Source organism: Macrobrachium nipponense, chromosome 18 (genome assembly GCF_015104395.2).
Source record: "Macrobrachium nipponense isolate FS-2020 chromosome 18, ASM1510439v2, whole genome shotgun sequence".
NCBI lineage: Eukaryota > Metazoa > Arthropoda > Malacostraca > Decapoda > Palaemonidae > Macrobrachium > Macrobrachium nipponense.
In genome coordinates, this window is record NC_087211.1 from 82240471 (window position 1) to 82266202 (window position 25732).

The following is a 25732-nucleotide window of genomic DNA, read 5'->3' on the forward strand; positions in this document are numbered from 1 at the left end:
AGAAGAGAGAGAGACTTTATCCCGTATCGTTTTTGGCTTCTCTATTTGCTGAGTCGACATTTTTCTCACTCACTCTCCCTCTCTTTCTTCCTCTCTCTCTCTCTCTCTCCTTTTTGTAGGAAGTGGTTTGAGTTTACTTAATAAGGAAGAAGAAGGAAAAGAGCGAGCGATTGACATGACTGCCCAATTAACCAGGTAAAGTGAAAAGGAGAGTTTTTTTTATATTTCTTTATATTTTTACTAATTAATTTATTTATTTCGTTAATTTAAACATTCAAAAATTATTATTTTATGTATTAATATATTTATATGGTATTTTAATTCATTTTACAAAGTATAAATGATTTTTTAAAAATGATTGACCGTATGTAACGTGACCCGGGTTACGCCCCCCCTGCATTATATTTATGTCATTAATTTAACGTTATATTAGGATATTTTACAACATTTTAATGCACATATCAGAGATTTTAATTCGTTGATAAGAATTGATAGGACATTATATGGTTTTTTTGTCGTTTTAAACGTTTTAACCACTAATGCCTAACCTAGGTTACGTACAAACCAGCTGTTTTTGACATAGCCTTAATATAGGGACCGTATTTCAAGCTCTTATTTAGGGACCGTATTTGGTAGATCTATATTACTATTCCGCGGCAGCCTAGACTATGGCAGTTGTGGTTTTCTATGCAGTTTTACCTCCTGAACAAGAATTTTAAGTAATATTTATTCGGACGACTGTAATTAACCCTCAGGGGCCCGTACTAAACACTGTGAAATACATTTGACGCCCCAATTCCTGGTGGCTTTCGTATTTGCAGGGACGAATGATGCGGAATGCTTAGGTATATAGAAATACCCCGTATTTCAAGCCCTAAATTAAGGGCCGTTTTTCAAGCCCTGGTAATTCTAAAGAATAGTTCCGCATGGACTGCAAGGAACGTAACCGCGGATACAACATCTGCTAGGGATTGGGGCGTCCAATGTATTTCGCCGTGTTTAATACTGGCCCCTGGGGGTTAATTGCAGTAGTCCAAATAAATATTACTTAAAATTCTTGTTCAGGAGGTAAAACTGCATAGAAAACTGCAACTGCCATAGTCTAGGCCGCCGCGGAATAGTAATATAGATCTACCCAAGCCCTAATTTAGGGGCCGTATTTCAAGCCCTAATTTAGGGACCGTATTTCAAGCCCTAATTTAGGGACCATATTTCAAGCCCTAATTTAGGGACCATATTTCAAGCCCTAATTTAGGGACTGTATTTCAGGTTTTTTGGATAAAAATCAATTAATTACACTGGTAAAATGTATGGTTTATATCTGCGTTCTAGGCTTAATTATATATAAAAAGGCAAAAACATTAATAGGCCTATGGTGGTGTGTTTGAGGGGAAAAAAAAAAAATTGCTCCATCAGGAATGGTATATCTTCCAAAAACCAGAATTGACTGTAAAAATGTGGGGTTTATAATTGCATACTAGGCCTAACCATTAATGACTCCAAGGCAGAAAGATATTGGGCCTATACCAGGTCTTGGGATAGGAGCTGGTCCCCCGTAGCCTAACCTCAAGTAAGGTGCCATAAACCGCAAAGTAAAAGAGGCCTACTGGGATCAATCATAACCTAACCCAAATTTAGGATACCAGGCCTTACCTTGCCTTGTGGGGGGTGGAGGATGAACATTTGTAAAAAGTAGGTAATAGCCTAGGTACTTTGATACTTTAATACTTCGTCAGATATGCAAGTCATGTACATATAGGTAACACTGAAGACTGCTATCATATCCTATTGGTTTGATAACTTCCATTTTAAGTGCAAAGTGGGCACAGAGTTTAGAACCAGCCCCTCGGGGATGAATGTACATAAGTGAACAGAAGACATTAAATATCATAAACACAAAGAAGAGACATATAGAGAACAAAAGATAAGCAAAAGGAGGTAAATATTTGGGTTGGCGAATGACGGGAATTAAGCGGCAGTAGTAGTCTTCAGTTTTACCCCTATACCCCGAATGGGGCTAGTGTCGTCAGTGCACCTCATGCGGTACTCTGTTGGCATTACTTAAGGTTCTTTGCAGCGTCTCTTCGCCCTCTAGCTGCAACCTCTTTCATTCTTTTACTGTACCTCCATTCATATTCTCTTCCTTCCATCTTACTTTCCACCCTCTCTTAACAATAATTGATTCATAGTGCAACTGCAAGGTTTTCCTACTGTTACACTGCTCAGACCCTTTTACTGTCAATTTCTGTTTCAGCACTGATTTACCTCATAGGTTCCAGTGTAGGCCTTGGGCCTAAACTCTGCATTCAATTTAGTTTACCCATATATTTTCGTTACTGCCTGTCCTGTGATTTATGCATTTCTAGCCATTATCCTAGTTGCTTTTCCCTGCCTTCCTATAGGCTAGGAATTATGGTGGAAGTTGGGGAACATCCAGTGAGAAACTGGGGTTTACGTCAAAAGATTTCTAATTGGCTGAAAAAGAAGTAAATTATTACATGCTGAAAATAAAAAGCTCCCATAAGCATTACATAAGCCCATGCACTACAAGCACCTGCCACCTCCGTGTCAAAATTGTGTTTGACATTATTTGCAAATTGATCAAAATATTTTTTATCAAACGTTATGTATATGTCAAATGTAAAATTAACAGGACAAAACCTCAATTAGAGTATACACTTTAACACTAGTTTGTTCCGACTAAAACTGATTATAACTATGTACATATATACTAATATGTATATCTGTTTGTTTGTAATAAACTTCAATTAGATTTGTTTTATATGAATTTCTGCTTAAAAATGTGATGGAAGTTGTTACATATTTATTAATTTCCCACTAATATCTGTATCACAACTTTTTCAGATTTATTTGGTTCCTATTATGCTACTGCCATTTAAAACAATACTCATTGTGTAATTGGATGAAACTGGAGGAATTCCAAAAATATTCAGGTACATGTAAAGGTCTTATTGTTATATCAGCCTTTATTTGTTCATTTTGTAGTTTTTTCTTTAATTTTATGATAGCTAATTGTCTGTAATTTTATCATTGCTTATTGTTTGTAAGTTGTAAAATGTTGAAAATTACAGGGATTAATTAGGTGTACAATTGTACAATATAAGCTGTATTTTATTATATAAAACTTACTGTAGGGGAAAAAAATTTAAGTGGTGCAGTTAAAAAACAAGTAAAAAAAGCACTGAAGTTTCTTCAGCACAATCAAGTTATCTGTTCAGCATATAATGTTGTAAGAGCCATGGCCCAAGAAACTTTCAGCCACAGCCTGGTGGTGGCCTGCCCCATAACGTTGCCAGATGCACAAACATGGCTGACTTTAACCGTAAATAAAATAAAAACTACTGAGGCTAGAGGGCTGCAATTTGGTATGTTTGATGATTGGAGGCTGGATGATTAACATACCAATTTGCAGCCACAGTTTATAAGATCCAAGGGGAGACAGAAAAAGTGCAGACAGACAGTAAAAGCCATCTTTTTCCAAGCAAAAAGTATAAGGGTGCTTTACCAAGACAGGGTTCATGTTAGGTTGTTTTAAGTAATGGTCTACTTATAGCACTCCTCTGAAAGCAACTATAATAGTAGCATTAAAGTACAAATGAAACAGGGCAGTTATGTATGGGCAAAGGTTCAGTAAAACTCAGATATCACTGCTTCTGCACTAACTTGATTATAAGTAGCCTGGCCTAGCGAAGGTTTCCGTGGATTTAATAGTTTATATCTAAAAGGGCTTTACGGTTTAATACTTTTATTATTTCCATGAAGGTCATCTCGATGGACAAGACCATATTCTGTAAGACCATATTCTGGGACATTGTTTTTGCATTGAACCAAATAGCATGAGAATTCACAAACCATATGAGTGTGTTGCTAGAATTCTCCCTTCGTTTCTTTCTTTCACGCACTTTTTTGGTTAAGGGCATTCTCATGTCTGCTTATGTACTATGAAAACACACAAGTCTCAGAGCAGGTCAGATACTGCTTAAGAAAACCTCTTCTCTACAGCATCAAGAGGTCTTTGCCACCATTTATTCCAAAATAGTGATTGGCATTTTAAATATCTTGTCTTGTTATCGGCCATGATGCTGCTCTTACGACCTACGTCCTGTCCAGTCATTTCCTTTCCCCAAGGGACACCACTTGTGGTGTGCCATATGTAACTCACCCAAGATGGTACTAATGTCTTTTGCATCAACCTTCAGGCCCCAGCTGCATTGCTCTTTGCTGTTTGCTTTTCATCTGTTCCCTTTGGCCTCTTTCCTTCTTAGTTTTCCAGCTAGTACTTTGGTATTTGCTTGCTCCAATTCCCAAATTCTTCGAGTTTCTGTCACATTGTTGCTCTGGGGATTTACATACATGTTAATTTGTTGGCACCAGTTGCAGTGTAAATAAACTCTGATATATTTAGGTTAGAAAAGTTGGTAGATATATTTGATGCTGTGTACCTTATGCGTTTTGTAGATACTTCAAGAAAAACCATCACACTAGTCTATTTATAGAAATGCTTATTTCACAGAACTTTTCAGATGGCTTACACTGAAAAATAAAGAATGATTTGCATCATTTTAAAAACTGATTTTTTACATTTTATTTAATGATGATAGCAAGGTAGCTGGATTATGTGTGGCTAGTGTAGCTCTTCAAGAACTTGAAGATATTGTGCTTTTAAATTTAAAGAACCAATGCACGTTATCTTCCCAAACAAATTCGAGGCACTATAAAAAGAATGAAAAATATTGACGTCATCTGTAAGGCACTAAAGTTCATTATAATAATATCTACTTTAAAAGTCAGTCGTTGTTATAATATTCGCTGTCAGACAATATAGACAGATGACAAACATTTTGATGGATGGACTGGGAACATATACAGCCTCTTCAGTCAGATAATGAAGAGAAAATCATGCCGTGTACGAGACGAGGAACTGTTGCAAGGCTAGTAGTAGCAGAAGCTGAAACGTGAGGACTGGTGTTAGAGTGGCTTATACTAGTTGGTATGAGTTACGCCTGGTTGAAATAAAGAAAGTTTGTGCTGTTGAATTTGTTAAGTAACTTGCTTTGAACAAGGAGAATGAAAGACAGTTGTTTTTTGTGGCATTTTCGTGAGCGCAAAAGAAGGCCCATTGTATGTTAAAGATGGCTTGACCACATGCATAGTGGCGAATATTGAGTCTATATGAAAGAAAGATGAAGGTTTGGGATAATGGTAAAAAAAAAAAATCTGGTTTTGTAGTAACGAAGCGAAGAAGCTGTGTCAGGACGAATGTATCTCTGGTGTAGCTGAGAGTGCATGACTGATAGCAGAGAGAGAATTTGTTTAGGAGGGCAACTAACTTGTTGCTACCGAGGGTAGCAGACTCTCTCTCTCTCTCTCTCTCTCTCTCTCTCTCTCTCTCTCTCTCTCTCTCTCTCTCTCTCTCTCTCAAAGTAGTTTACGAATATTTTAGATTAAAACAATTCCGTATTGCTTTCATTTTACATTAATTATCCTCGGAATCGTGTAAGGATTTAAAACATTCTTTAGTGACAGTTTCAGCATTCATCTTTATAATAATTCTTTACGGAACTCCTTCGTTTCATGGTCCCCTTCAAGACTAATGTTGGATTATTCGTGTACGCCGAGTGAACCACATTAGGCAGCATGATAAGTGGTCTAGTTCAACTATTTTTTTAAAATAATAATAATGGGGATAGGTATTTTTTTCTTTTATACATTACAATAATACAATCGATGTTTTTAATTATATATTATATCTATATAGTATATATCATATAGATTTATATAGATATCTATATATATACATATATATATTTCAGCATTACAGTTGATTTTTTTGTATTTTCACAAATACGGTCATACTTTTTTTTTTTACACAAATAATCTCAGTAGAAGTTTTTTCTTAAACATTACAGCATTAGAGCCGTATTTTTTCTAAACCCAGCATCATAGTCTTAAGTTTTTTAAATGATTTTAATGCACAAAACAGCGTTAACAGTGAAAACCAGGAACACTGGGCTTCGTTTTGTGTTCAGATATAGGCCTATGCTCCTGAAGATTCCTAGGTAATAGTTTTAGTTCAGTTTTAAAGTAGGACTATTTATTTATTTATATAATAAGTTGTCCCTTGGTCTTCAGTTGCCTATTTGTTGCTGACTTCGTAAGGTTGACAATCGATACCTTGCATGGCGACCCTTTCTCTCTCTCTCTCTCTCTCTCTCTCTCTCTCTCTGATTTGTAATTGGATGACTAACAGACAGATGGATGCAGGAAGGTTAAAAGAATGTTATATATTAGCTATGAGAGGTGCGCTCTCTCTCTCTCTCTCCTCTCTCTCTCTCTCTCTCTCTCTCTCTCTCTCTGGAACAGTAAATGTAACTTTCTGTATACCACATTTAAGTGGTATAGGCCTAGAAAGGTACGGTCTTCCGGTCTCTCTCTCTCTCTCTCTCTCCTCTCTCCTCTCTCTCTCTCTCTCTCTCATATATATATATATATATATATATATATATATATATATATATTATATATATATTATAATATATATATCTATATATATATGATTAATAATATAATAATAGTATAATATACTATAATTATATATATTATAATATAGATAATTATATATATACTTATATATATTATTGATATAATATTTTGTAGCAGGCTGTGTATGATATATTACAATTAAGCTAAAAATGTAACTTTCTTTGAATCGTATTCCTCTCAAGTGGTATACTATAGGCCTTGAAATGTACGGTCTTCCGGTTTCTGAGTAGGTCTCTCTCTCTCTCTCTCTCTCTCTCTCTCTCTCTCTCTCTCTCTCTCTCTCTCTCTCTCTCATATATATATATAATATATATATATATATAATATAATATTATGTAGGTTGTGCCTGATATATTAGAATTAAGCTATAAATGTAACATACTTTATATCATATTTCCCCACAATCAGTACTCTATAGGCCTAGAAATGTACGGTCTTCCGGTTTCTGAGTAGCTCTTTCTCTCTCTCTCAATTAATGACACAGTCTACAGTAGACTGTCTACTCTACAGTGACTGCCATTACATTAGTGTAGACTTCCACGTCCGCTTTAGACCGAGTGCCGCTGCTGTAGTCAAGGTCGTGAGCAGCCGGTGTTAATGACCTACACAACTTCGCTGGCTTCCCTTCGTATTCAGGAAAGCTTCCTTCCCTCTGCCCCTTTTTCCCACCGTTCTCGGGTGCTCTTCTGCCCTTTCATTATTATTATAATGTTATTGTAGTGATTGATATTTATTCTTATTATTAGCAGTAGTAGCGTTCAAAGTTTTGGCTGTTGAATTAAGTTTCGTGCGGTAGGCCTAGTACTACTCGCTCAGATGAATACGATAGAAACAAGCTACGTTGTCGTATTTCATTTTAAAAATAAGGATATGGCGTGAGTTGTTTCACAAAAGAGGGCTCTCTCTCTCTCTCTCTCTCTCTCTCTCTCTCTCTCTCTCTCTCTCTCTCTGTATAAAGTTTGTGCATGCATGCAATGCATTGCTGGAAAGGACTATATTGATGAAGCTCTCTCTCTCTCTCTCTCTCTCTCTCCGTGTATAAAGTTTGTGCATGCATGCAATGGCGTGCTGAAGGAACTATAATTGCTGGAGTCCCTCTCTTCTCTCTCTCTCTCTCTCTTCTTCTCTCGTGTATAAAGTTTGCATGCCAATGCAAGCATTGCTGGAAAAGGACTATAACCCTTATTGATGAAGTTTCTCTCTCTCTCTCTCTCTCTCTCTCTCTCTCTCTCTCTCTCTCTCTCTCTCTCTCGCATATGTTTGTATTTAAACACATGCTGTAAAGGATAACCCACACTGACTAATATTATTTACTTTCTGATTTTCGAAGCAGAGAAATCAAGCGTTGACAAACTGCTTTGTCAAAAACAAGTTTCGGTTCTTGTTTGGTTACTTCGTCCATCTGATTTCAGACCAAACCATCATCGGGTTTCCTAGCGGAATAATTATTCTAGCTCCTTGGTGTTTTGATCATGTTAGTAATAATAAACAATTGTAAATAAAAATAATAATAAAAAAGACGAAGTTATGTTGGTACAACCTGGCGTGTACTGTATACATAATTGTGACATTTTCTTTTTGCATCTTACGTAACTTTGTGAATCCCCAAATAAGTTTTAAAGTCATGTAGGTGTATAATGTAAATTTGTAATTTCTAATTGATTATTTAAAAGCAAGCTGCCAACGTGAAGTCGTGAGCACTCCCCCCTGATAAAAGATAAACAACTTATCAATAACTGACATAGACCGATAGATTACCAGTTATGAGCGCCACCGGTAATATTTGTGCCCGAGATAAGTGTTATCTCGGGGGGTTTGGGTACTGTGTTCGGGTACTGTGTATAGAGAGAGAGAGAGAGAGAGAGAGAGAGAGAGAGAGAGAGAGAGAGAGAGAGAGAGATCCAAGTCGAAGGTGCATCCATCCACTTGTTCATTGTCTTTTGTAGATACGAAGGAAAAATAGTGCTTTTGATAAGCAAGTGTACAGGTTTGGGGCTTGACGTCGGCTGATTCTGTTGTTGTTGTGATTTAACGCTGAGAGAGAGAGAGAGAGAGAGAGAGAGAGAGAGAGAGAGAGAGAGAGAGAGAGAGAGAGAGAAGGGGGGCGGTTTAAGTTATTCGTCTATTGGCGTTTTCAACCGTGTTATAACTATAGTACTAGGTATTGGTTTTTAAGCTGTTTAAGTTATAATAATATTTTCTTTTTCGTTGCTAGGGAAATAGCTATTGATTAATAAGTACACTGATAGCTATTTGCTTATATATCATGATTATAACTACTATCACTACTACTAATAATGACGGTATGGTTAATTTAATACTAGAGTCGATGATATGCCAACGCGGGTGCCCTTGTTATTTCTCTCGGCCGTAACAAACGTGTTCTTTTGAAATATGAAAATTTACTGCATCTGATCGGTTTTTTCCTATCGAATAGAATGGTGCTCAATATGCCGCTTAGGGAATTCAAGCCACTTCGACGCAAAACACGACCAAGGATATTTTTTTTTTTTTAACGAAAACCAGTATACACTTGGGATTTTTCGGTGGTCATTAACCCTTGCACAGTTTCCTACTGATCGGCTGGCGCTCTCTCTCTCTCTCTCTCTCTCTCTCTCTCTCTCTCTCTCTCTCTCTCTCTCACACACATATGATATAATTCTGATATAGGACCAGGTTATATCTCTTGCATTCGTCGAACCTTGGCAGCAACCTAAAGACAGTCGACAAATATCCACGTAACAAAATTCATTGCTAAGGTCGCGAGGTAAGATATATTTACTGGAGAGTGTACCCAGGTCCTTTCAATATACACACCATAATGTATTTAAAGGACTTAGAGTGTACCCTTATCTCTCTGGACTTGTCAGTAGACGATGTGTCATTATGTAAATAGCAACAGCCTTATCAGTATATATTTTTTAATTTAACGGTACATAACGCAACTTTGTTTTAGACCCGAGTTACATCTGTTTTCATTTATTTATATTCTTTGTCTCAATATCTTTTACGTCTTCCTTTTATCACCCTCCATTGTAGTGTCTTTTCATGACTTATATCTTGACTTTACTAGGCTTTCCTTTAGAGGATTTTAGACCTATATATACCTTTGTTGACTAAATCAGTGTTCAGTTCTCCTATTCCTATATTTTTATTTTATTTTCCCATTTCTTTTAATCCAGTTCACTTGTTTTAATTACACACATAGAGTCGGTTTGTGTGTGTTTGTGTATGTGCTTGTAAACTTAAGCAGAAGCACTTGTCCGGGTAGAATTAAGAATCAGGTTTGACCTCGTGTCCTACGATTGCATTTTCTTACTCTTAGAGAGAGAGAGAGAGAGAGAGAGAGAGAGAGAGAGAGAGAGAGAGAGAGAGAGAGATTTCACTGTTTGATATAAAAATAATAGAAACCTTGGGGAAACATGGAACTTAGAATGATCTGGGGAAAATAATAATGATGCACCTATGTACAATTGCCAATTTTTTAGTATTAAGTGATTTTTCTGACTAGAATATTTGAGATAACAATATATTTATTATTATATATATATAGTGTTGCTATCAAAGGTGAACATAAGTTTTTGGGATCAGCCAATACTGCTCTATAACTATACTTGTTTTTTTCCATCTGTCCACCCGCCTGTGGTGTGTATGTATGGTAACACTGCGTCCCGGGCTTTAAATAGTTACGGTATGTGTAAGTTTTAGGTAAATAAAAGGATATCTGGGTGTAAAATTGTAACTGAAAAGTGTTTTAATAATTTACTGTATGCGAAGTACACCGTTAATATTCGAAATAGGTTATTATTATTGTTGTTGAATGTAAGCTGAATGTAACTATCTAAAGCCTGGGACGCAGTGTTACCATACGGAAACACCACAGGCGGATGGACAGATGGAAAAAAAAAAAAGAAATAGTATAGATGGTTTCAAAGACGAAGCTAATTACCAAATCTTCGTTGATTTTAAGAAATCCGATGTTAGGCCTATATGTGCATCCATGCCAATTCAGATGTGTCATATCCACTTATATTTCCGAGACTACGAAACCAACATTCGTTCGGCATCTTAATTATTCTTCTCCTGGGGATTATCAGTCCTTGAACCGTCCACTGACTCCATTTAACAACAAACTTTGAGGATTCTCATCCTGTTTCCGTTTTTTGTGACATGATCACCGATGATGCTTTTGCTCCACTTTTTTTTTTCTCTGTTAATTCTCATTTTTCTGGTTTTCCTGGTGCCCAGATCGATCAAATGCCCGTCACGCTGTTTTCTGCATCACGACAATAACATCTTTGATTTCCAGTGAGCTTTGAACTTAGAGAATTAATGTTTGAGACTATAACGTATTTCGTTCTCGATGTGTTCAGCGGCTAACGCCATAATGATAGACGCATAGGACTATGTATAATCTACATTATGTTTGGTGTATCAATATTAATACATGCACACATATCACACAGTAGTAGTTTTTGCTGTTTTTGTTGAAGTAATAATTAATCAAGCAAATATTTGCTAGTAATAATGATTTATTGAAAGAAAATGCTCTATTATTCGTATCCAATGGGGGTGGGGCACGTGACCAGCGCCCCTCTCCCCGCCCCCCTTGAAATCGGCCACTAATTCGCCTGTGCCATGAACAGGCACGTTGAACATAATATGCTCTTTTACGACATATCTACATAGACAAACACGCGTTCATGTTTTTTTTATTTATTTAATGCAACTCATGGTCATGAGCTCTCTCTCTCTCTCTCTCTCTCTCTCTTCTCTCTCTCTCTCTCTCTCTCTCTCTCTATATATATAATATATATATAATATATATATATATATATATAAGATATAATATATATTGCTTAAACGCCATGTTTTTGGTATTCTATGTTGATAATGCTGAGAGAGAGAGAGAGAGAGAGAGAGAGAGAGAGTTGTTTAGTTACCAGATTATGTTAAGACGTCTCAAAAACCTTACCATGAATGGTGGTAGAGTAATCATTGGAACATGAATTTAGATGAGATTAATAACGTTTCTGGTGAATCCTTCATTACGCTTGATAAAGGATTAATAAGTTATCAGCGGATTTCTAAGAAATTATTATCGTAATCTGGAATAAGGAAGTTATTAGATTTTTGTCGGCTTAATCGATAAGAATCCGCGATTGGAATTGGACTTGAAACCGGGTATAAACACAATCTTCCTGATAGTTATGTAAAGATAATTTTAATTTATTCATATTGAAAAAGTGTGTTTACAAAAATTGTCTGCATATATTTGGCCGAACGCTAGTTACGTAATCACACACACACACACAGAGAGAGAGAGAGAGAGAGAGAGATTGACATCGGTCTATTCTCGTTTCCACCCTAGCTTTCTGAAACTTTATATATTACAAGAGCTTGTTCCTCTACTGTTTGTAAGACAATACTGCTGATTTTATTTTATTTACTTCCTACGTCTTGGAATATTACAAATAACTTCACCTTTTCAGTTACAAAATTAAGGTCAATTAAATACCGGGAATTTTCAAACGAAATATGACAGGTTGTTGCATTTACCAGGAAAGACAAAGTATTACAACAATTTACTATCACATTTTCCTTGTTGATTGTCCTCCTCATTTGCCAAAAGTCTGGACAAACATCCAATAAAAACCCTGATAAATATGAAAATGCTTTTATGAGAACAACAGCCCATTCATAAATACACAAACTAACTATTTGTCTTGACAAACTTTATCCAGTCAAGTCGTCAATGCACTCGACCTCTTGATCATAAAATTCGATGCCACCGCGACTGGCAACACTCCAGGAGCAACTCTCGGTTGCCACGCAGCATTTTTTAAAATATAGTTTTATCACCAGTCAGCGCCTTAGTCCAACCCCCTTTTTGGGGATCATAGTGGGTGATCGTTTGGTACCATCCATCTCTCTCTCTCTCTTCTGCTTCTGCTTCTGCTGCGTCTGCGTCTATCGTCTGCTGCTGGTTCTGCCGCTCATTCTGCTGACGTAGACGACAGTCTTCTGTTTTGTAGTCATGGCAGCTAAAAGGTATTTTTTTTTCTTTATTATGCTGGGTCATGTCTTCATGACCTGACTGCTTCTATGCTGGCGTAGGTATATAATTGATACACACTTGTGTATAATTAATGGAAAGTGTTTGAAAAGGAAGATGACGAATCATAATTAAAAAGTTAAATTAAACTTTCTTAGATTGTATGAGAATACTTTTAAGATGCTGCAAGCATTTTTTTAATATTCATTGCGGCTATAGATGATGGCAAACTTCCCAGATTCCTGGGTTAGTAATGCATGTATGAGAGAGAGAGAGAGAGAGAGAGAGAGAGAGAGAGAGAGAGAGAGAGAGAGAGAGAGATTTCCAGTTGTGAGATCAGTTAACTGTGATTTAACAACTTGCATGTATGTCAAAATATTCAGCTCGAACAACAAGAAAAATATGATTCTCTCTGTTGTTGACTTGCTGTTGAGAGAGAGAGAGAGAGCGCTGAAGACACAAACCAATTAACTGTTTTCAGCTTGTTGATGAATTGGATACGTATAGCTATGGCAACCATTAACAATGTAAACAATCATTCTTACCCTTGTATATACCCCTGTTGATTGATTGTTGAAATGGACCGTGCATAGGCCTTAACTAAGCTTAGTAGTCTTATACACCGAGAGAGAGGGCTAATAATATTTTGGAATATTTCTTCTATATAAACTTCACTATGCTGAAACGGAGATATTCACAAAAGTTTCGTAGGGAGTGGTTGAAAGACGAAATTTGCAAAGACTGGATGGTCGAAGTGCCTAGCGATAAAATCAATGCTTATTGCAAATATTGCAAGACGTCAATCCGCGCAAAGTTCTGTGATATTAAGAATCATGCCAAAAGTGCAAAGCATTTGAGAAACCGGGAATCTTTTTCGTCTACTCGGCAATTGAAGCTGAAGTTTGAAAAATATAAAACTAATAACGAAATTGCACATGCTGAACATTGTTCTATACATACTGTGTAAGTATATATTATCTATATTCGTTTGATACTGTTATTTTTAAAAGTTAGCCATTTTTCTATAATTTTTTTTCAAGAAGTCTAGCCAATTTTTAGCCATATGAGAGGCAATCTACCTGATTCTGACATGGCCCATCTGTCAACACTGCTTGCATTGAGGGCTTTGTTGAAGGTAGTAACTATTAGGTGAAATGTAATAATAATAATTATAATAGAAAAAACACTGCAGTCTATTAATGGTTCACAAGATGCCCAATTAGAAGCAAGAGTTAGGTTATTTGTTTAAGTGGATAGGACATCTCGGCTAATAGACGATTCAGAGGAGGTAGGCCACTGAGATGAATCTTGACCACAGGAAAGCTGCAGGTTCATTCAGATCTTGGAACGAATAAGCACTTTTGTATGGCAATCGCATCTCGTTGGTGGTAATTCCTTTCCCCCTTCTTGTTGAAAGTGCAACATTGAATTTCCTCCATCTTCCTGGCCCTCTTTAATAAACACTTGCGTCTTTCCCTGATTTTCTTGGGGCCATTCTAATGATTTTCTCACCAAAGGATTTTCCCACCAAAGGAAAACAGATGCAGCAGGATGGCAGCTTATTTTTGTATCTTCTTTGCATGTTATGTTAAAATAACTTGCAATTTTGAATATTGCTTCTAAACCTTATAATTACAGGGAATGTTTAAACCGTGTTCAGATGTTTGGCTGAAGCTTTATTTGCAAAAGGGGGGATAATTATCTTCAGAGGATTCCAGATGCTTTAGCTTACATCATGGTTGGATGGTTAAGGTGGTGGTATAGTGTGCACACCATGATCATTATTGCTCAGTGGAGCCATTCATACTTATCTCATGTCAAGTTTTCTTTTGTCATATATACCCTCTTTTCTCACTTATCTTCATTTTGTCAGCTGTGATTTCTTGCCTTGTATCAATCTTTTATAAAACTTTTTTTTTTTTCATTCTATTCATTTTATTTCTGATAATTATCAAAGAAATTGAGGCAAGCACAAAAATACCCGTTTTTACCTAATTTGGGGGTGCTGAATTCAAATTTGATATCCGTTTTTACTCATCACCTATAGTTATCTATCCTGTTTTATCTGTTATAAGCTGCTGCAACTCTTGAAATGTGCACATATATCCTCTGTTTATACTAAAATGAGACTATTTAAAAGCCAGAAAACTAGAGGTGATAGAGCAAAACTATTTATAAATTTGAATTCAGCACACCCAAATTAGCAAAAAACACCTATCCCCATTCTTGCCTCAGACCAAAAATTTTTTTTTTTCGTAAACCATATAGGGGTGATGACACATTCATTATAATGAATGTGTGTCATCATCCCTATATGGATTTTAATGCAAGAAAGTATTCTGTTTGGGCTTTCAGATTCATCATCTAAAAACTTCTTGTTTGTTTTTAGATTTCCTAAAAATATATGTACTTTTTTTTTTATTAGAATTGGCTGCACTGTCAAGGCAGAAGTGTCACTCACAGCTGCCTCTGGTTACGATGGCATCATCTTGGTTGCGGAATCCCTTGAGAAGCTGACTGGGCGATTTCAGAACCTTTATACTCCTTTGAAAGCTCAGGAAGAAATTGGTAAGTTCCTTGGTGCCTTCATTCTTGAGTAACTGTCTAATTTTAAGGAGATTTTTATTATGTATCGAAAGAACCTTTTATTAGTAAAATATTTATTTGGCATAGGTAATATTCTTGAATGAAAATTAAAATGACTTGAATTCTCTTGTGTTTTTATGTACAAGTATAGGTATATAATATTCAAGTCAAAATTCCCTTTCTCAAATTTAATGTAAATCATGAAATCTCTTTTAGTCCCATTTGATATCCATAGTTTTGCTGTAAAATCCTATCCAGACCATGTAGGTTGCAATTTTGCATTGTTTGCCAGGCAAGAGTGCATTTCCTTTTGTAAGTGCTTCCTTGACATAACCTAGATAGACATTTTGTAAGTGGCAGGCAAAATTCAGTCGTTTTTTTTGGTGAAAATGCTATTGCAGGCTGAATTTGGTAGTGATTTTTGTTCATTTTTGTTAGAGCCACCCCTTGTAAGAAAAGACATCATCAAAAATAGTTTATAATAACACTACAACTTGATTATTATACAGTACATAAGTTGCAGAAAAAAATATTTTGAAATCCATGAATAGAGAGAGTTTTGAGAACATGAAAGACGTTGACTGCTTTGTTTACTTCCCACAGATGCATCAGTTGCTAAAGATGGTGCATGTGTGAAAATAAGCAGCCATGGAGGCCGTCTTGTTTATGCCCCAACCGGACAGCTGAACAGAGATTATGATGACGTACGCCGATTTGCAGATGCAGCCGCTGCGGGCATTAAAAGGTTATCTTTCATCTTGTTAAATTGGTCTTAAACTCGTAAAACAATTTTTTCCATAATGGGATTAGTAAGTTTGTTTGTTGATCTTTCCCCAAGTAGTTGTAGTATTCTGGTTGTGTCATATAGTTTTTATATGTTTATGCTCTTCCAGTATAAGTATACTGTATTGTATATTGTGATTTTTCTTTAATTAATAGTTTGTTTTTTCTCATTTTTTTGGCCAATGAGTTATAGATTAGTAGTATCTTTGTGTGAATTTTTTTTTTTTTTTTTTTGTGTTTAAGTTTTGTTTCAGCATTTAAAGAGTACAAGAAATTGCCTTGTTTAAGATAAAATTGTAGTCTGCTTTTTTATTCTTTATTATTTATTTATTTTTTATTTTTTGGTTTTAATTGGGAACTGAAAAATTTTGACTGGTTTTTAAAAAAATTTTATTTTACTACTTTGGGTTTTGAAACATCAGTGATCTTGTCTTTATTAGCATTAATATATCCATAATAACATTTCCATAACATTAATGTACGTTTTGTAGCCTACTTATTATCTCTATAAAAGCAAGCGTTGTTGTTTTGATGACTTCTTATCACACAGTACTAGAGATAACTGTGATTCAGAGATAAGATGCTTATGAAAATGGAATACAGTAGTTTTTAAAGATAATTACAAATGTTTCTTGTGCTGAGTGGATAGTGGTAATTACCGTATCTATCACGTTATTTTGTAAAGTTTGTTGAGGAGGTTAATTTGTTTTGAGAGTTACGAGTGAATATGGCTTTTACAAAGATCAGTCCCACTTATATAGCTTCAAGAAGATAGTAAATCCATCTGAGCTCATGTTTGGTAATTACTACTACACTATTTGTGTTTATTTCTGATATTTTTTTCCCTAGTGTATATTGGTAACATAATTTTTCTGTATCTTTCCAGAGCAATCAAGGCAGGAATTAAACGGCCACTGCTTGTACACGTTCCTGATCAGAGCTATCAACATGCTGACCTTGTAACGCTCCTGGGGGCACTTCATGCATTATATGTCCCTCTTGAAGTAATGATAAAGAATTTGTAATTTATTTTGTTTATCTGTTATTCACTTGTATGTAGATATGTTGACATAGAACTGAATTGGCTTAATGTATTTAATTGCAGCTGTATTTCTTTTTTCAGATTTTAATTCATTGCTTATTTTAGTTGTATATTTTCAGATTAGAGAAGATGTTCCTACAAAAGCAACAAAACTAAGCACACTCGGCTTCTTGGGGAGTGAGAAAGTCATAGAGCTCGCTCTTGCTCTAGAGAGTGGCAGGTTGGTAGAAGCCAGTAAAGAGATTGTTTTTAGTTTCTACAATGTATTTACTTTTGAATAGTTGGTTCCCATGAATATTACTTAATGCAATTGTCATAATTTTCTGCTCTCCTTCAACAACAGATATGTTGTATTTTATCTGTTAAATCAATCTCATTTATAATGTAATATAAGTATTATTCAAGGTTTATTAAATTTCAAAAAGAAATTCCTTGAATTCTTAGATAAAGAAATAATCATAGTTAATTAGCATTAGTAAATATAATACCGGATTATATAGTACTACCAGGACAGCACAGATTTTGTTTTAAAAAATGTGAATATAAATATACAGCTAAAATCCTAAACCTTGCAATGTATTGTATATGGTAAGTGTATGTCATAATTGGCCTTGTTAATAATATTGGGTCTGTAACACTTTTGTCTTTTATGCCACTCCTTCCATTTCTGCCTTTGTTGCTTCTTCTGTGCTCCCTCCTCTGTCTCCTTTGATGAAGTTGATTTGCTCTAAAGATGATGCTCCCTTTCCCAGACTCAGAAGGTTTCCTTTATACTTCAAGACCAATTCCTTACTACAAGAAATGCTTCCATTAATTAATTAATCATAAACTGGCAATCTATTCTTCTAGATTTACTGCTTGTTTTCTCGTTTCCTTTGTTGGTGCCCTCTTCAGTGTTGTGCCTTTGTATTTGGTTTCAGTGTTTCAAGCATACGGGGCTTTTAATACTGTTTATGTCCCATGTACTTGACTACTGCTGTGTTACCTGGCTGCCTCCTCTTGACAGTAAAGTAAAACCTGAACCTCCCTGCCAAACTTAGAGCAGTCACTGCATTGCCAGATACTTTCCACAAGGTTTTATTCATGTGAAATGACCCATACATCTTTTTGTTCATCTGTTGACATCATCAGGGGATACAGGTCACGCATCCTCATTCTCTTCATGACTCATCCCTTACCCTTATAGTTGGAGCACTCAAAAGGTGTAAGGTGTTACATAGCTTGTAGCACTACCTGTCTTTTCCCATGTGCCTATTGAGTGTAGCGTTTTGGACTATTTCTTCCATTGCAAGTTCAATATTTACAGAAGCTCCTATGGAGGTTTTTATAATTGGTCCATTGTTCATCATGTAAGGAGAATTTGAGTTTTACGTCTGAATTTACTCTTCTGTTCAGTCTTGTCCATCTTCCTCCCTTAAAAAGTTAGTCGCATCCTTTTTTCAAGATCTGTGAAGTAAATGTGACTCCGTTCATTTAACATGGAGTAAGGCTGTTTATGATTACTGTAGTGGGTTTTTAGACAAATGTTTTTTTAGTGTTTTAAAAACATTGCTTTTGTTTCCGTAAATCAGAGCTGTTGCTCGCGATGTTGGCGGCTCGGATCCTGAACGCATGGCACCTCCCAAGGTTGAAGAGTATATAAGGGCTACTTTCCAAGAATCTAAAGTCAAAGTGGATGTTGTTTCTGATGATGGAAAGTTGTGTAAAGATTATCCACTATTTTCAGCTGTGAACCGTTGTGCCAAAGGTATGAAGGGAGAGGGGCGTATTGTTTAAATTCTAAAATCTTAATTTTGAAGATTTCAGTGCAAGTCCTGACATCTTTTGTTCTTAAAATGTTACAAAATTTAGTGTACACTATAACCTGCCATTATTTGCCTTAAATATGCTGATAATTTGCCCACCTGACTTAATACAGGTAGCTGTATTTATTGAAATGTAACATTTATTAGGAAATTATTAATGTGTAATTTGCCCTAAGTACCGGTAATACTGTATTAGTTATGTGGAACACTGTAGAATGCCAGAAATAATATGAGGTTATGCGAGAGAATATGTAATTCTTATCCGTAGTAACAAAACACCACCATATACTATATGTATACAACAGCTTTACTTCCTAATGCATGACAACTAGAAAGACAAAGGAAACAAGTATAATTAGACATTGATAGTTCATTGAAATTTATTACAATATGCATTCCTCACCCCTGAAACTTAAGCCTAGCTCTTGCATCACTGCTGCAGGTGTTGATCGTCATAAGGGACGTGTGATTTACCTTACCTATGAAGGTGAAGGTCCGATTGAGAAGACTCTGATGCTGGTTGGTAAGGGAGTCACTTACGACACGGGTGGCGCCGACATTAAAGCCGGAGGAGTCATGGCTGGGATGCACAGGGATAAGTGTGGATCAGCTGCTGTTGCAGGATTCATGGAAATTGTTAACAAGTTGCAGCCAAAGAATTTAAAGGTTTGTAATTTATTTTTTCTTAGCCTGAAACCCTCATAAAAATTGGTAGACTTCCATGAAAGATAATACAGATGCATTTTTATACAAACAAATCTCACTAGAGAATTGAGCGATATGGATTCTGTGGCAGATAGTGTACACTACACTGCTCTAAAAGAAAAAGTTTGGTAATGATCTTTTGCCTGAAACAACCCTGAATAGTTCAATTTTGCTAAAGGTGAATAAAAAGTTGGCAGTGGCTGCTAAATAATGGCTTATGTTTGATGGGAACATGAGTGACCCAAACTTGATTTTCACTTTCATTAATACTTGGTTTGCTCCCCAAGAATGCTCTATATAGGGGAGCACATGATCCTTAACTTAGATTCCTTCTTGTACAGACAGTGTATGAGTGTTTTGTTCGTAGTTATTGTACCAGTGATTAATGTGTGTATAATCATTCTTGCATATTTTTGTTGTAATACATAATTAGCAACTATATCTTGGTCAATTGTCTCCCTCGTGAACTTACATCATATGTTATCTATTGTTCAATACCCTGTACCTCAATTTCACATCATTGTTTCGCATGATTCTGTCTTATTAAATGTGTTCTATTTCTGTGAATTTTAAAGCCAAAATTAACATCTTTATCTTGTATGTAAATTAAGATTCCAGCTCAAACTTATCCATTTACAAATAAGTTAAATCTTTTTCATTTTGTTGTTATTTTACATTAACTGAAGTTCTTGAGTTTGGTGCCATAGAGCCCATCCTAGCCTGGGCATGAGAAATACATTATGATTAGCTATTTCTGGACACCCCAAACATAATAAGGTACGTTATTGAGAGATTCTGCTGCAATTCTTAATTTCAGAACACATTGAAATATTACTAACAACTATAGTACTGTGCAGCAGTACTGTACTTTGTAATATTATTTTCTATTTATTGCTAAATAGCCAAATTACTATATTGTATTGTCCTTACAGGTGATAGGTAGTATGGCAATGGTGAGAAACAGTGTTGGGTCAGAATGCTACGTAGCAGATGAAATCATAACTTCCCGTGCAGGTGTCAGAGTCCGAGTAGGAAACACAGATGCTGAGGGACGAATGGCTATGGCAGATGTTTTGTGTCATATGAAAGAAATGGCTGCCAAGGAAGTAAGTGTGTTATTACAAACGCTCATTAAGATCACTTCATGATATCCACTCCTGACAAGAGCAGGAATACCTTAAGAAATCTTTTTGAAAATGGGCTCACATCAAAACTTTCTGTAAGAATATGTTAAAACATAATCCTAGATTATTTGAAGGAACCATCTCCAGGTAAACCAGCTGTAATTGAAGTAGTCACTAATATGCTTTACTAACATTTGTTTTAGTTATGGACAAAAATGGTACAGTACCGACATTGTAGAGGCGATTTTGCTTAGTATTTTGTGGGATAAACCTTACGGAGAAAATCAGTTAAGACTTTCTTCATGTTTTGTAAGGTAACTTATAGTTAGATAAAGTAATTGCTGGTTAGATCACCATAAACATTGCATCAAACAGAAGTGGAGTATTCCTGTAAAAATTTCTAAATTTGCAAAGGAGGTAAGTCAATGTTTAAATTCCAGTAAGTCATTCTTATTGCCTTCCTTGTTACTGTCTTCTCATTCTCATGTCAAACAGTATTGCCTAAAAATTTTGCCCATTTTGTGTGTAGAGTGTTAGAAAATGCTCTCCATATTTCAGATTGATCCTCATTTGATGACCATTGCCACACTTACTGGGCATTGTGTACTAGCATATGGTGAAGGGTACTCTGCTATCATGGATAATGGACCAGCTCGCTTAGCTGGTGTGGCTCAAACTCTGCAGCGGGCTGGCGAAGAAATAGCGGATCCATTTGAGGTATGCGGAATTCATTTTATAGTCTTTGTGGTCATGTAATTTGGTTTGTAGATTGTTTCAATGACATACATTAGTACACTAAAGTGTTAGAGCATTTCTATTTGAAAAGTATGAGTGAGGATAATTCTGTACAATAAATTTCCCATTCTTATGGATTTTGATGAAAATCTGTCAAATTTTGTGGTGTAAGTTCTTTTGGTTATACCATTTTTGTGTACTACATATTTTGGATAAAACATCAGTTAATTTACATGTTTGAAGGTTTTTATTCAATCAAAATTTTGTAAGCCAGGAAAATAGTGACAAGTCTTCTTTTGAAAACAAAAATTTTTTAGATTTAAAAGACCCCTCTCAAATGCTTCATCTTTATGATATCCATTTTCTTAAGAGCATTTAAAAGTAGTGCAGGATTTTCTTGTTCGTAAATAAAAAATTTTCAGGGATTTTATATTTGTAAAGTTCCAACATTTGTAACTACGTATGAGAAATTGCTTGTTCTGAAATATAAAAAAAAAACTGCAATCTAATTTTACTTGTACCTTTCTGTAATTATAGATATCATCCATTCGCCGCGAAGATTTTGAATTCCATGCTGGGAAGAGCGAGTATGAGGATGTACTTCAGTGTAACAACGCACCGTCATCTAGAACTCCTCGTGGCCACCAGACCCCTTCTGCTTTCCTTATTCTTTCTTCAGGTCTTGATAAGGTAACTTGATAATATTTGTTGAATCATTACTTTTATTGAACACTTTTAAATTATCAGTAAAATGTACAAAAGATTGTACATTAGGATTGCTGAAGCATACTGTGAAAGTACCAAAGAAGAATTTATAAGAAAAGCTTCATGCCATGGAAATATACAAATTAAGCAATCCTCTAAATGAAGTAACTTCAGAGATACAATTTAAAGAAAAATGCCACATTCTTTACTGTAGAAAATAAGGCAAACACTTGCAAGCAAAGCCCTACATTGCTCGATGTCACAGTGACACTAAAAGCAGCACCATAGCTTACCAAAGGCGATAAATTATCCGTTTGCCTGAAAGCTGAAGTGAATAAAGAAGGTTTCCCTCTTGTGGAAGACAGGGCAGACAAATGGATGGTGCAAAGGCAGAGACAGCGGGAGGAGGACAGGGTAGGCACAGGAACTAAGGCAACAGTAACTGGTGGGGTTGTACCTGGGGTAGTCAGGAAGCCCTCAGCAGCGATAAGAACATTCTGGAGAGCATACAGCAAGAGGAGAAACTTTCAAAATGTCTACTTCAAGGCATGAAAGTCTAGCAGCAGCAGCAGGAAGTGGCATGTAAAACAAGGAAGCCTAATCCACAGGTAGTACTTGAGACTTGCTTAGGCTCTGTGAACTAAAACTGGTGATATGTCAGCAGAGCAGGGAGAATGCTGCTTGTAGATATAAAACTGCCCAAAATAAAACTCCGCAAATAAGGACACCTACAAATGGGTGTCCTTTTCCAAGGACAAAATCACGTTAAGTGCTGCAAAATTAATTTTGCATGCATGAATTACACGTTTGTGAAATTGTTATAATTTGTTTGATTACTCTTCTTGTTATATTCTCCTTTACCGTTTTAACTCATTTGAGACTTGCACCAACATCTTTGTAAATTAGAGTAGTATATTGCTTTAGACTTTGTTTTAGAAAATAATTGTAAGAGTAATTATACTGTACAGCCATATGTTAATGATAAAAATAAAAATAAAATATTTCCAAAAATGACTACAGTGCGTCCTTGACTTACAGCATGGTACAGATTCCCTGCTGTAAGTTGATTTCCAGTGTAGGTTGGCTTTTTGCCGTTAACTGCGCTTTAAAAGCGCTAACTGCGCCGCAACTTAATATCAAGTTACAGCGCTGTAAGCGCCATTAACTTGATGCATATTCTTGCCGTTAGCACCATCAATTGCGCTTATAGCACTGTAACATCAAGTTACAGCGCTGTAGAACGCCGTTGTGAGAGCACTGTTAAGTCACTGTTGGTGTAAGTCGAGGATGCACTGTAGTACATAGATTTACCATACTGTGGTTTAAAATTGAATCCCATTATCATTTTCAGCATGGAAAGGACAGCACTTCACCCTTCAAGTACTCTCACTTGGATATCGCTGGGTCCTCTGGACCATTCCCCGGAGTTCCCTCAGGTGCTCCAATTCTTGCAATGGCCAAAGCATTTATCCCAGGTGCCTTTTAATAACTGAAGTTTCATTTAAAGTAATGTATGTACTTAATGTTTTGATTACTTGATGATGCCATTTCTGTAATTCAGAATTCAAGATGTGTAACTTTCATAAGATTTGAGTTGATAAGGTACATGTACTTATTCAGGAAAGTAGTGTACATAGTACTGTTAATTATAACTCGGTTGTATTTTATTTTCACTTAATAGTGAAAGGCCTATAAAACTTACAGTGACTGTGATATTTTCAGACCTCTGTAATTCAAAACACATTAGTTTGGTGGGCTAGGTCATCACAAAGTATTTTTGTAATTATTTACTGTATTAATATGAAGATCGTAAGTAACATGAAATAAAAGTTTGACAGTTGTCTGTCTTGTTTCACTATATACTACTTGAAAGATGATAAAATTAAAAGGAAACTAGGTATCAAGTTCTTAATTCTTAAAATGGATCCCTTAACTGATCAAAGAGTATACTACAGGCAGTCCCTGGTTATTGGTGGGCTGTTGATAAGAGAAAACACCCATTAACCGAAACCTGGCGATTTATGGTGCCGATAATCGGTTAATGGCACCTCTGTTATGTATGTTACAGCAGCATAACTCTTATTGGTGCCTTATGGCCCTGATAATGCCATTACTCTATTATTAGTGCCTTATGGTGCTGATAACCAGAACTCGGCATGTTATGGTTCCATAAATTGCAGATTATATCTAGCGCCATAAAACTTGAGTCCCCAATAACTGGGGACTGCCTGTACTACTGAAAAACTACAAGACTAAAAGTTATTTTTATAAACACAAGCTTTATGTAAATCCAAAGTTGCAAATGTGTTCCTCTAGTTAACTTAGAAATAGCTTATCTTGAGAAGAAATTAGAAATAGTTTATCTTGAGAAGAAAGTTCTACAAGGTGAGTATCCTACCAAAAGTGGGGAGCCATACTTGCTTCATTAAATATCATTCCCAAGCTTTGGTGAGGTGAAGCTATAAAATTAATCCAATTGATATTTGTGATGGAAACTTTAAGTGCAACTGCCATAGTAGCCTAGAACGAGGAAAAGCGCAGAGATTTGGACTTCTTATGCAAGATCTTTGAGATTCATTACTCTCTTCCTTAAGGCAACCAGTCTCCAGATGAGGACGTCTTCATCCAGAGGCTAATTCCATGATGATGGTGGTGGTGATAAGAAAGGAGGCAATGAAGAGGAAGACACTTCTTCCTATTCCTCTAACATGCCTTGTTTGACTTCCACATCAAAGGGCTGGTCTGGAATGGGAGATGTTGAAACATATGCCGAAGGTTCAGCAACTGAAACTGAAAGATCCCCTTCCTTGCAAAAGACATAGAAGCTTGTAAGACAACACCTGCCAAGTGTCACATAGATCGTTTCCTAATTAAATGAAATAAAAAGGGTTTGTTACATTTGTGCTGGAAGATTACATTTGGGCTAGAAGAAAAGAGCTGGAGGGGTCTGGTGGCATCAGATGCCACTGGGACGAGGACCACTGCAGATACAAAACAGGCGAAAGACTTACAATTTTAGTCCTTACAAAAAATGCAATATGTGTGTGGGTCCACTGATAAGGGGACATGAAGCAACAACCTGCACTGATGTTAGTCATATTTCTCCTCCATAAACAAAAGAAAACCAAAACCAAGAGAGAAAAAAACTAACAACGAGCACATAGTACAGAAAAAAAAATCCATCACAAATGCAAAGAAACAATAATGGCAACTTACCTAACCAATCCAATGACGACAGGAGGAGGGACATGGAAGCATGTCTGCACTGTATGATGGCCAAAGAAACAGTGACTGGTGTTGATAAGTAAGTGAAGGGTATTTCCCCCACCCACCCCTCTGCCCCCCTTTATTACTTAACCACCTTGTCCAAAGACTGGCCCAGCTTGTGCTAAAGGATATTTCCTAATATAAAAGATGATGGTTAGTATTTCCATAGGAACATACATATAATTTTTTTCAACCAACCTTTACCTTTACTATTTCTGATTTCCTTCAGGGTTTGGATTAAAAAAGTCATCAGATTCCATGTCTTGTTGAAGTTCACATTGAGAAATATAGGCTGATGAGTTTATGTTTACTATATATATTCTCAGAAGCTTTCTTCAACTGATTTGATAAAAACTTGCTA

At 36.0% G+C, this 25732-nt stretch overlaps 1 protein-coding gene across 2 annotated transcripts; it reads left to right on the forward strand.

Moving 5' to 3' along the window:
* Positions 1-21: 21 nt before the first annotated feature.
* LOC135197279 (putative aminopeptidase W07G4.4) lies at positions 22-23947 on the forward strand. Of its 2 annotated transcripts, none has more exons than XM_064224407.1 (11): positions 22-195; positions 15045-15187; positions 15809-15950; positions 16875-16992; positions 17150-17250; positions 18602-18777; positions 19278-19501; positions 20473-20646; positions 21223-21381; positions 21937-22089; positions 23456-23947. In XM_064224407.1, exons 1-11 carry the CDS (start codon positions 176-178, stop codon positions 23588-23590), a joined length of 1545 nt encoding a protein of 514 aa, XP_064080477.1. In that variant the 5' UTR covers positions 22-175; the 3' UTR covers positions 23591-23947. The 2 variants fall into 2 exon arrangements, with proteins under 2 accessions (XP_064080477.1, XP_064080478.1); XM_064224408.1 differs by lacking the exon at positions 22-195 and adding an exon at positions 12452-12615.
* Positions 23948-25732: the final 1785 nt, after the last annotated feature.

Coding starts and splice junctions, on each gene's coding strand:
- LOC135197279 (XM_064224407.1), top strand. CDS start 176: ATGACTGCCCAATTAACCAG. Junction 17,251..18,601: donor CTTGCTCTAGAGAGTGGCAG/GTTGGTAGAAGC, acceptor TCCGTAAATCAG/AGCTGTTGCTCGCGATGTTG. Junction 20,647..21,222: donor AAGAAATGGCTGCCAAGGAA/GTAAGTGTGTTA, acceptor TCCATATTTCAG/ATTGATCCTCATTTGATGAC.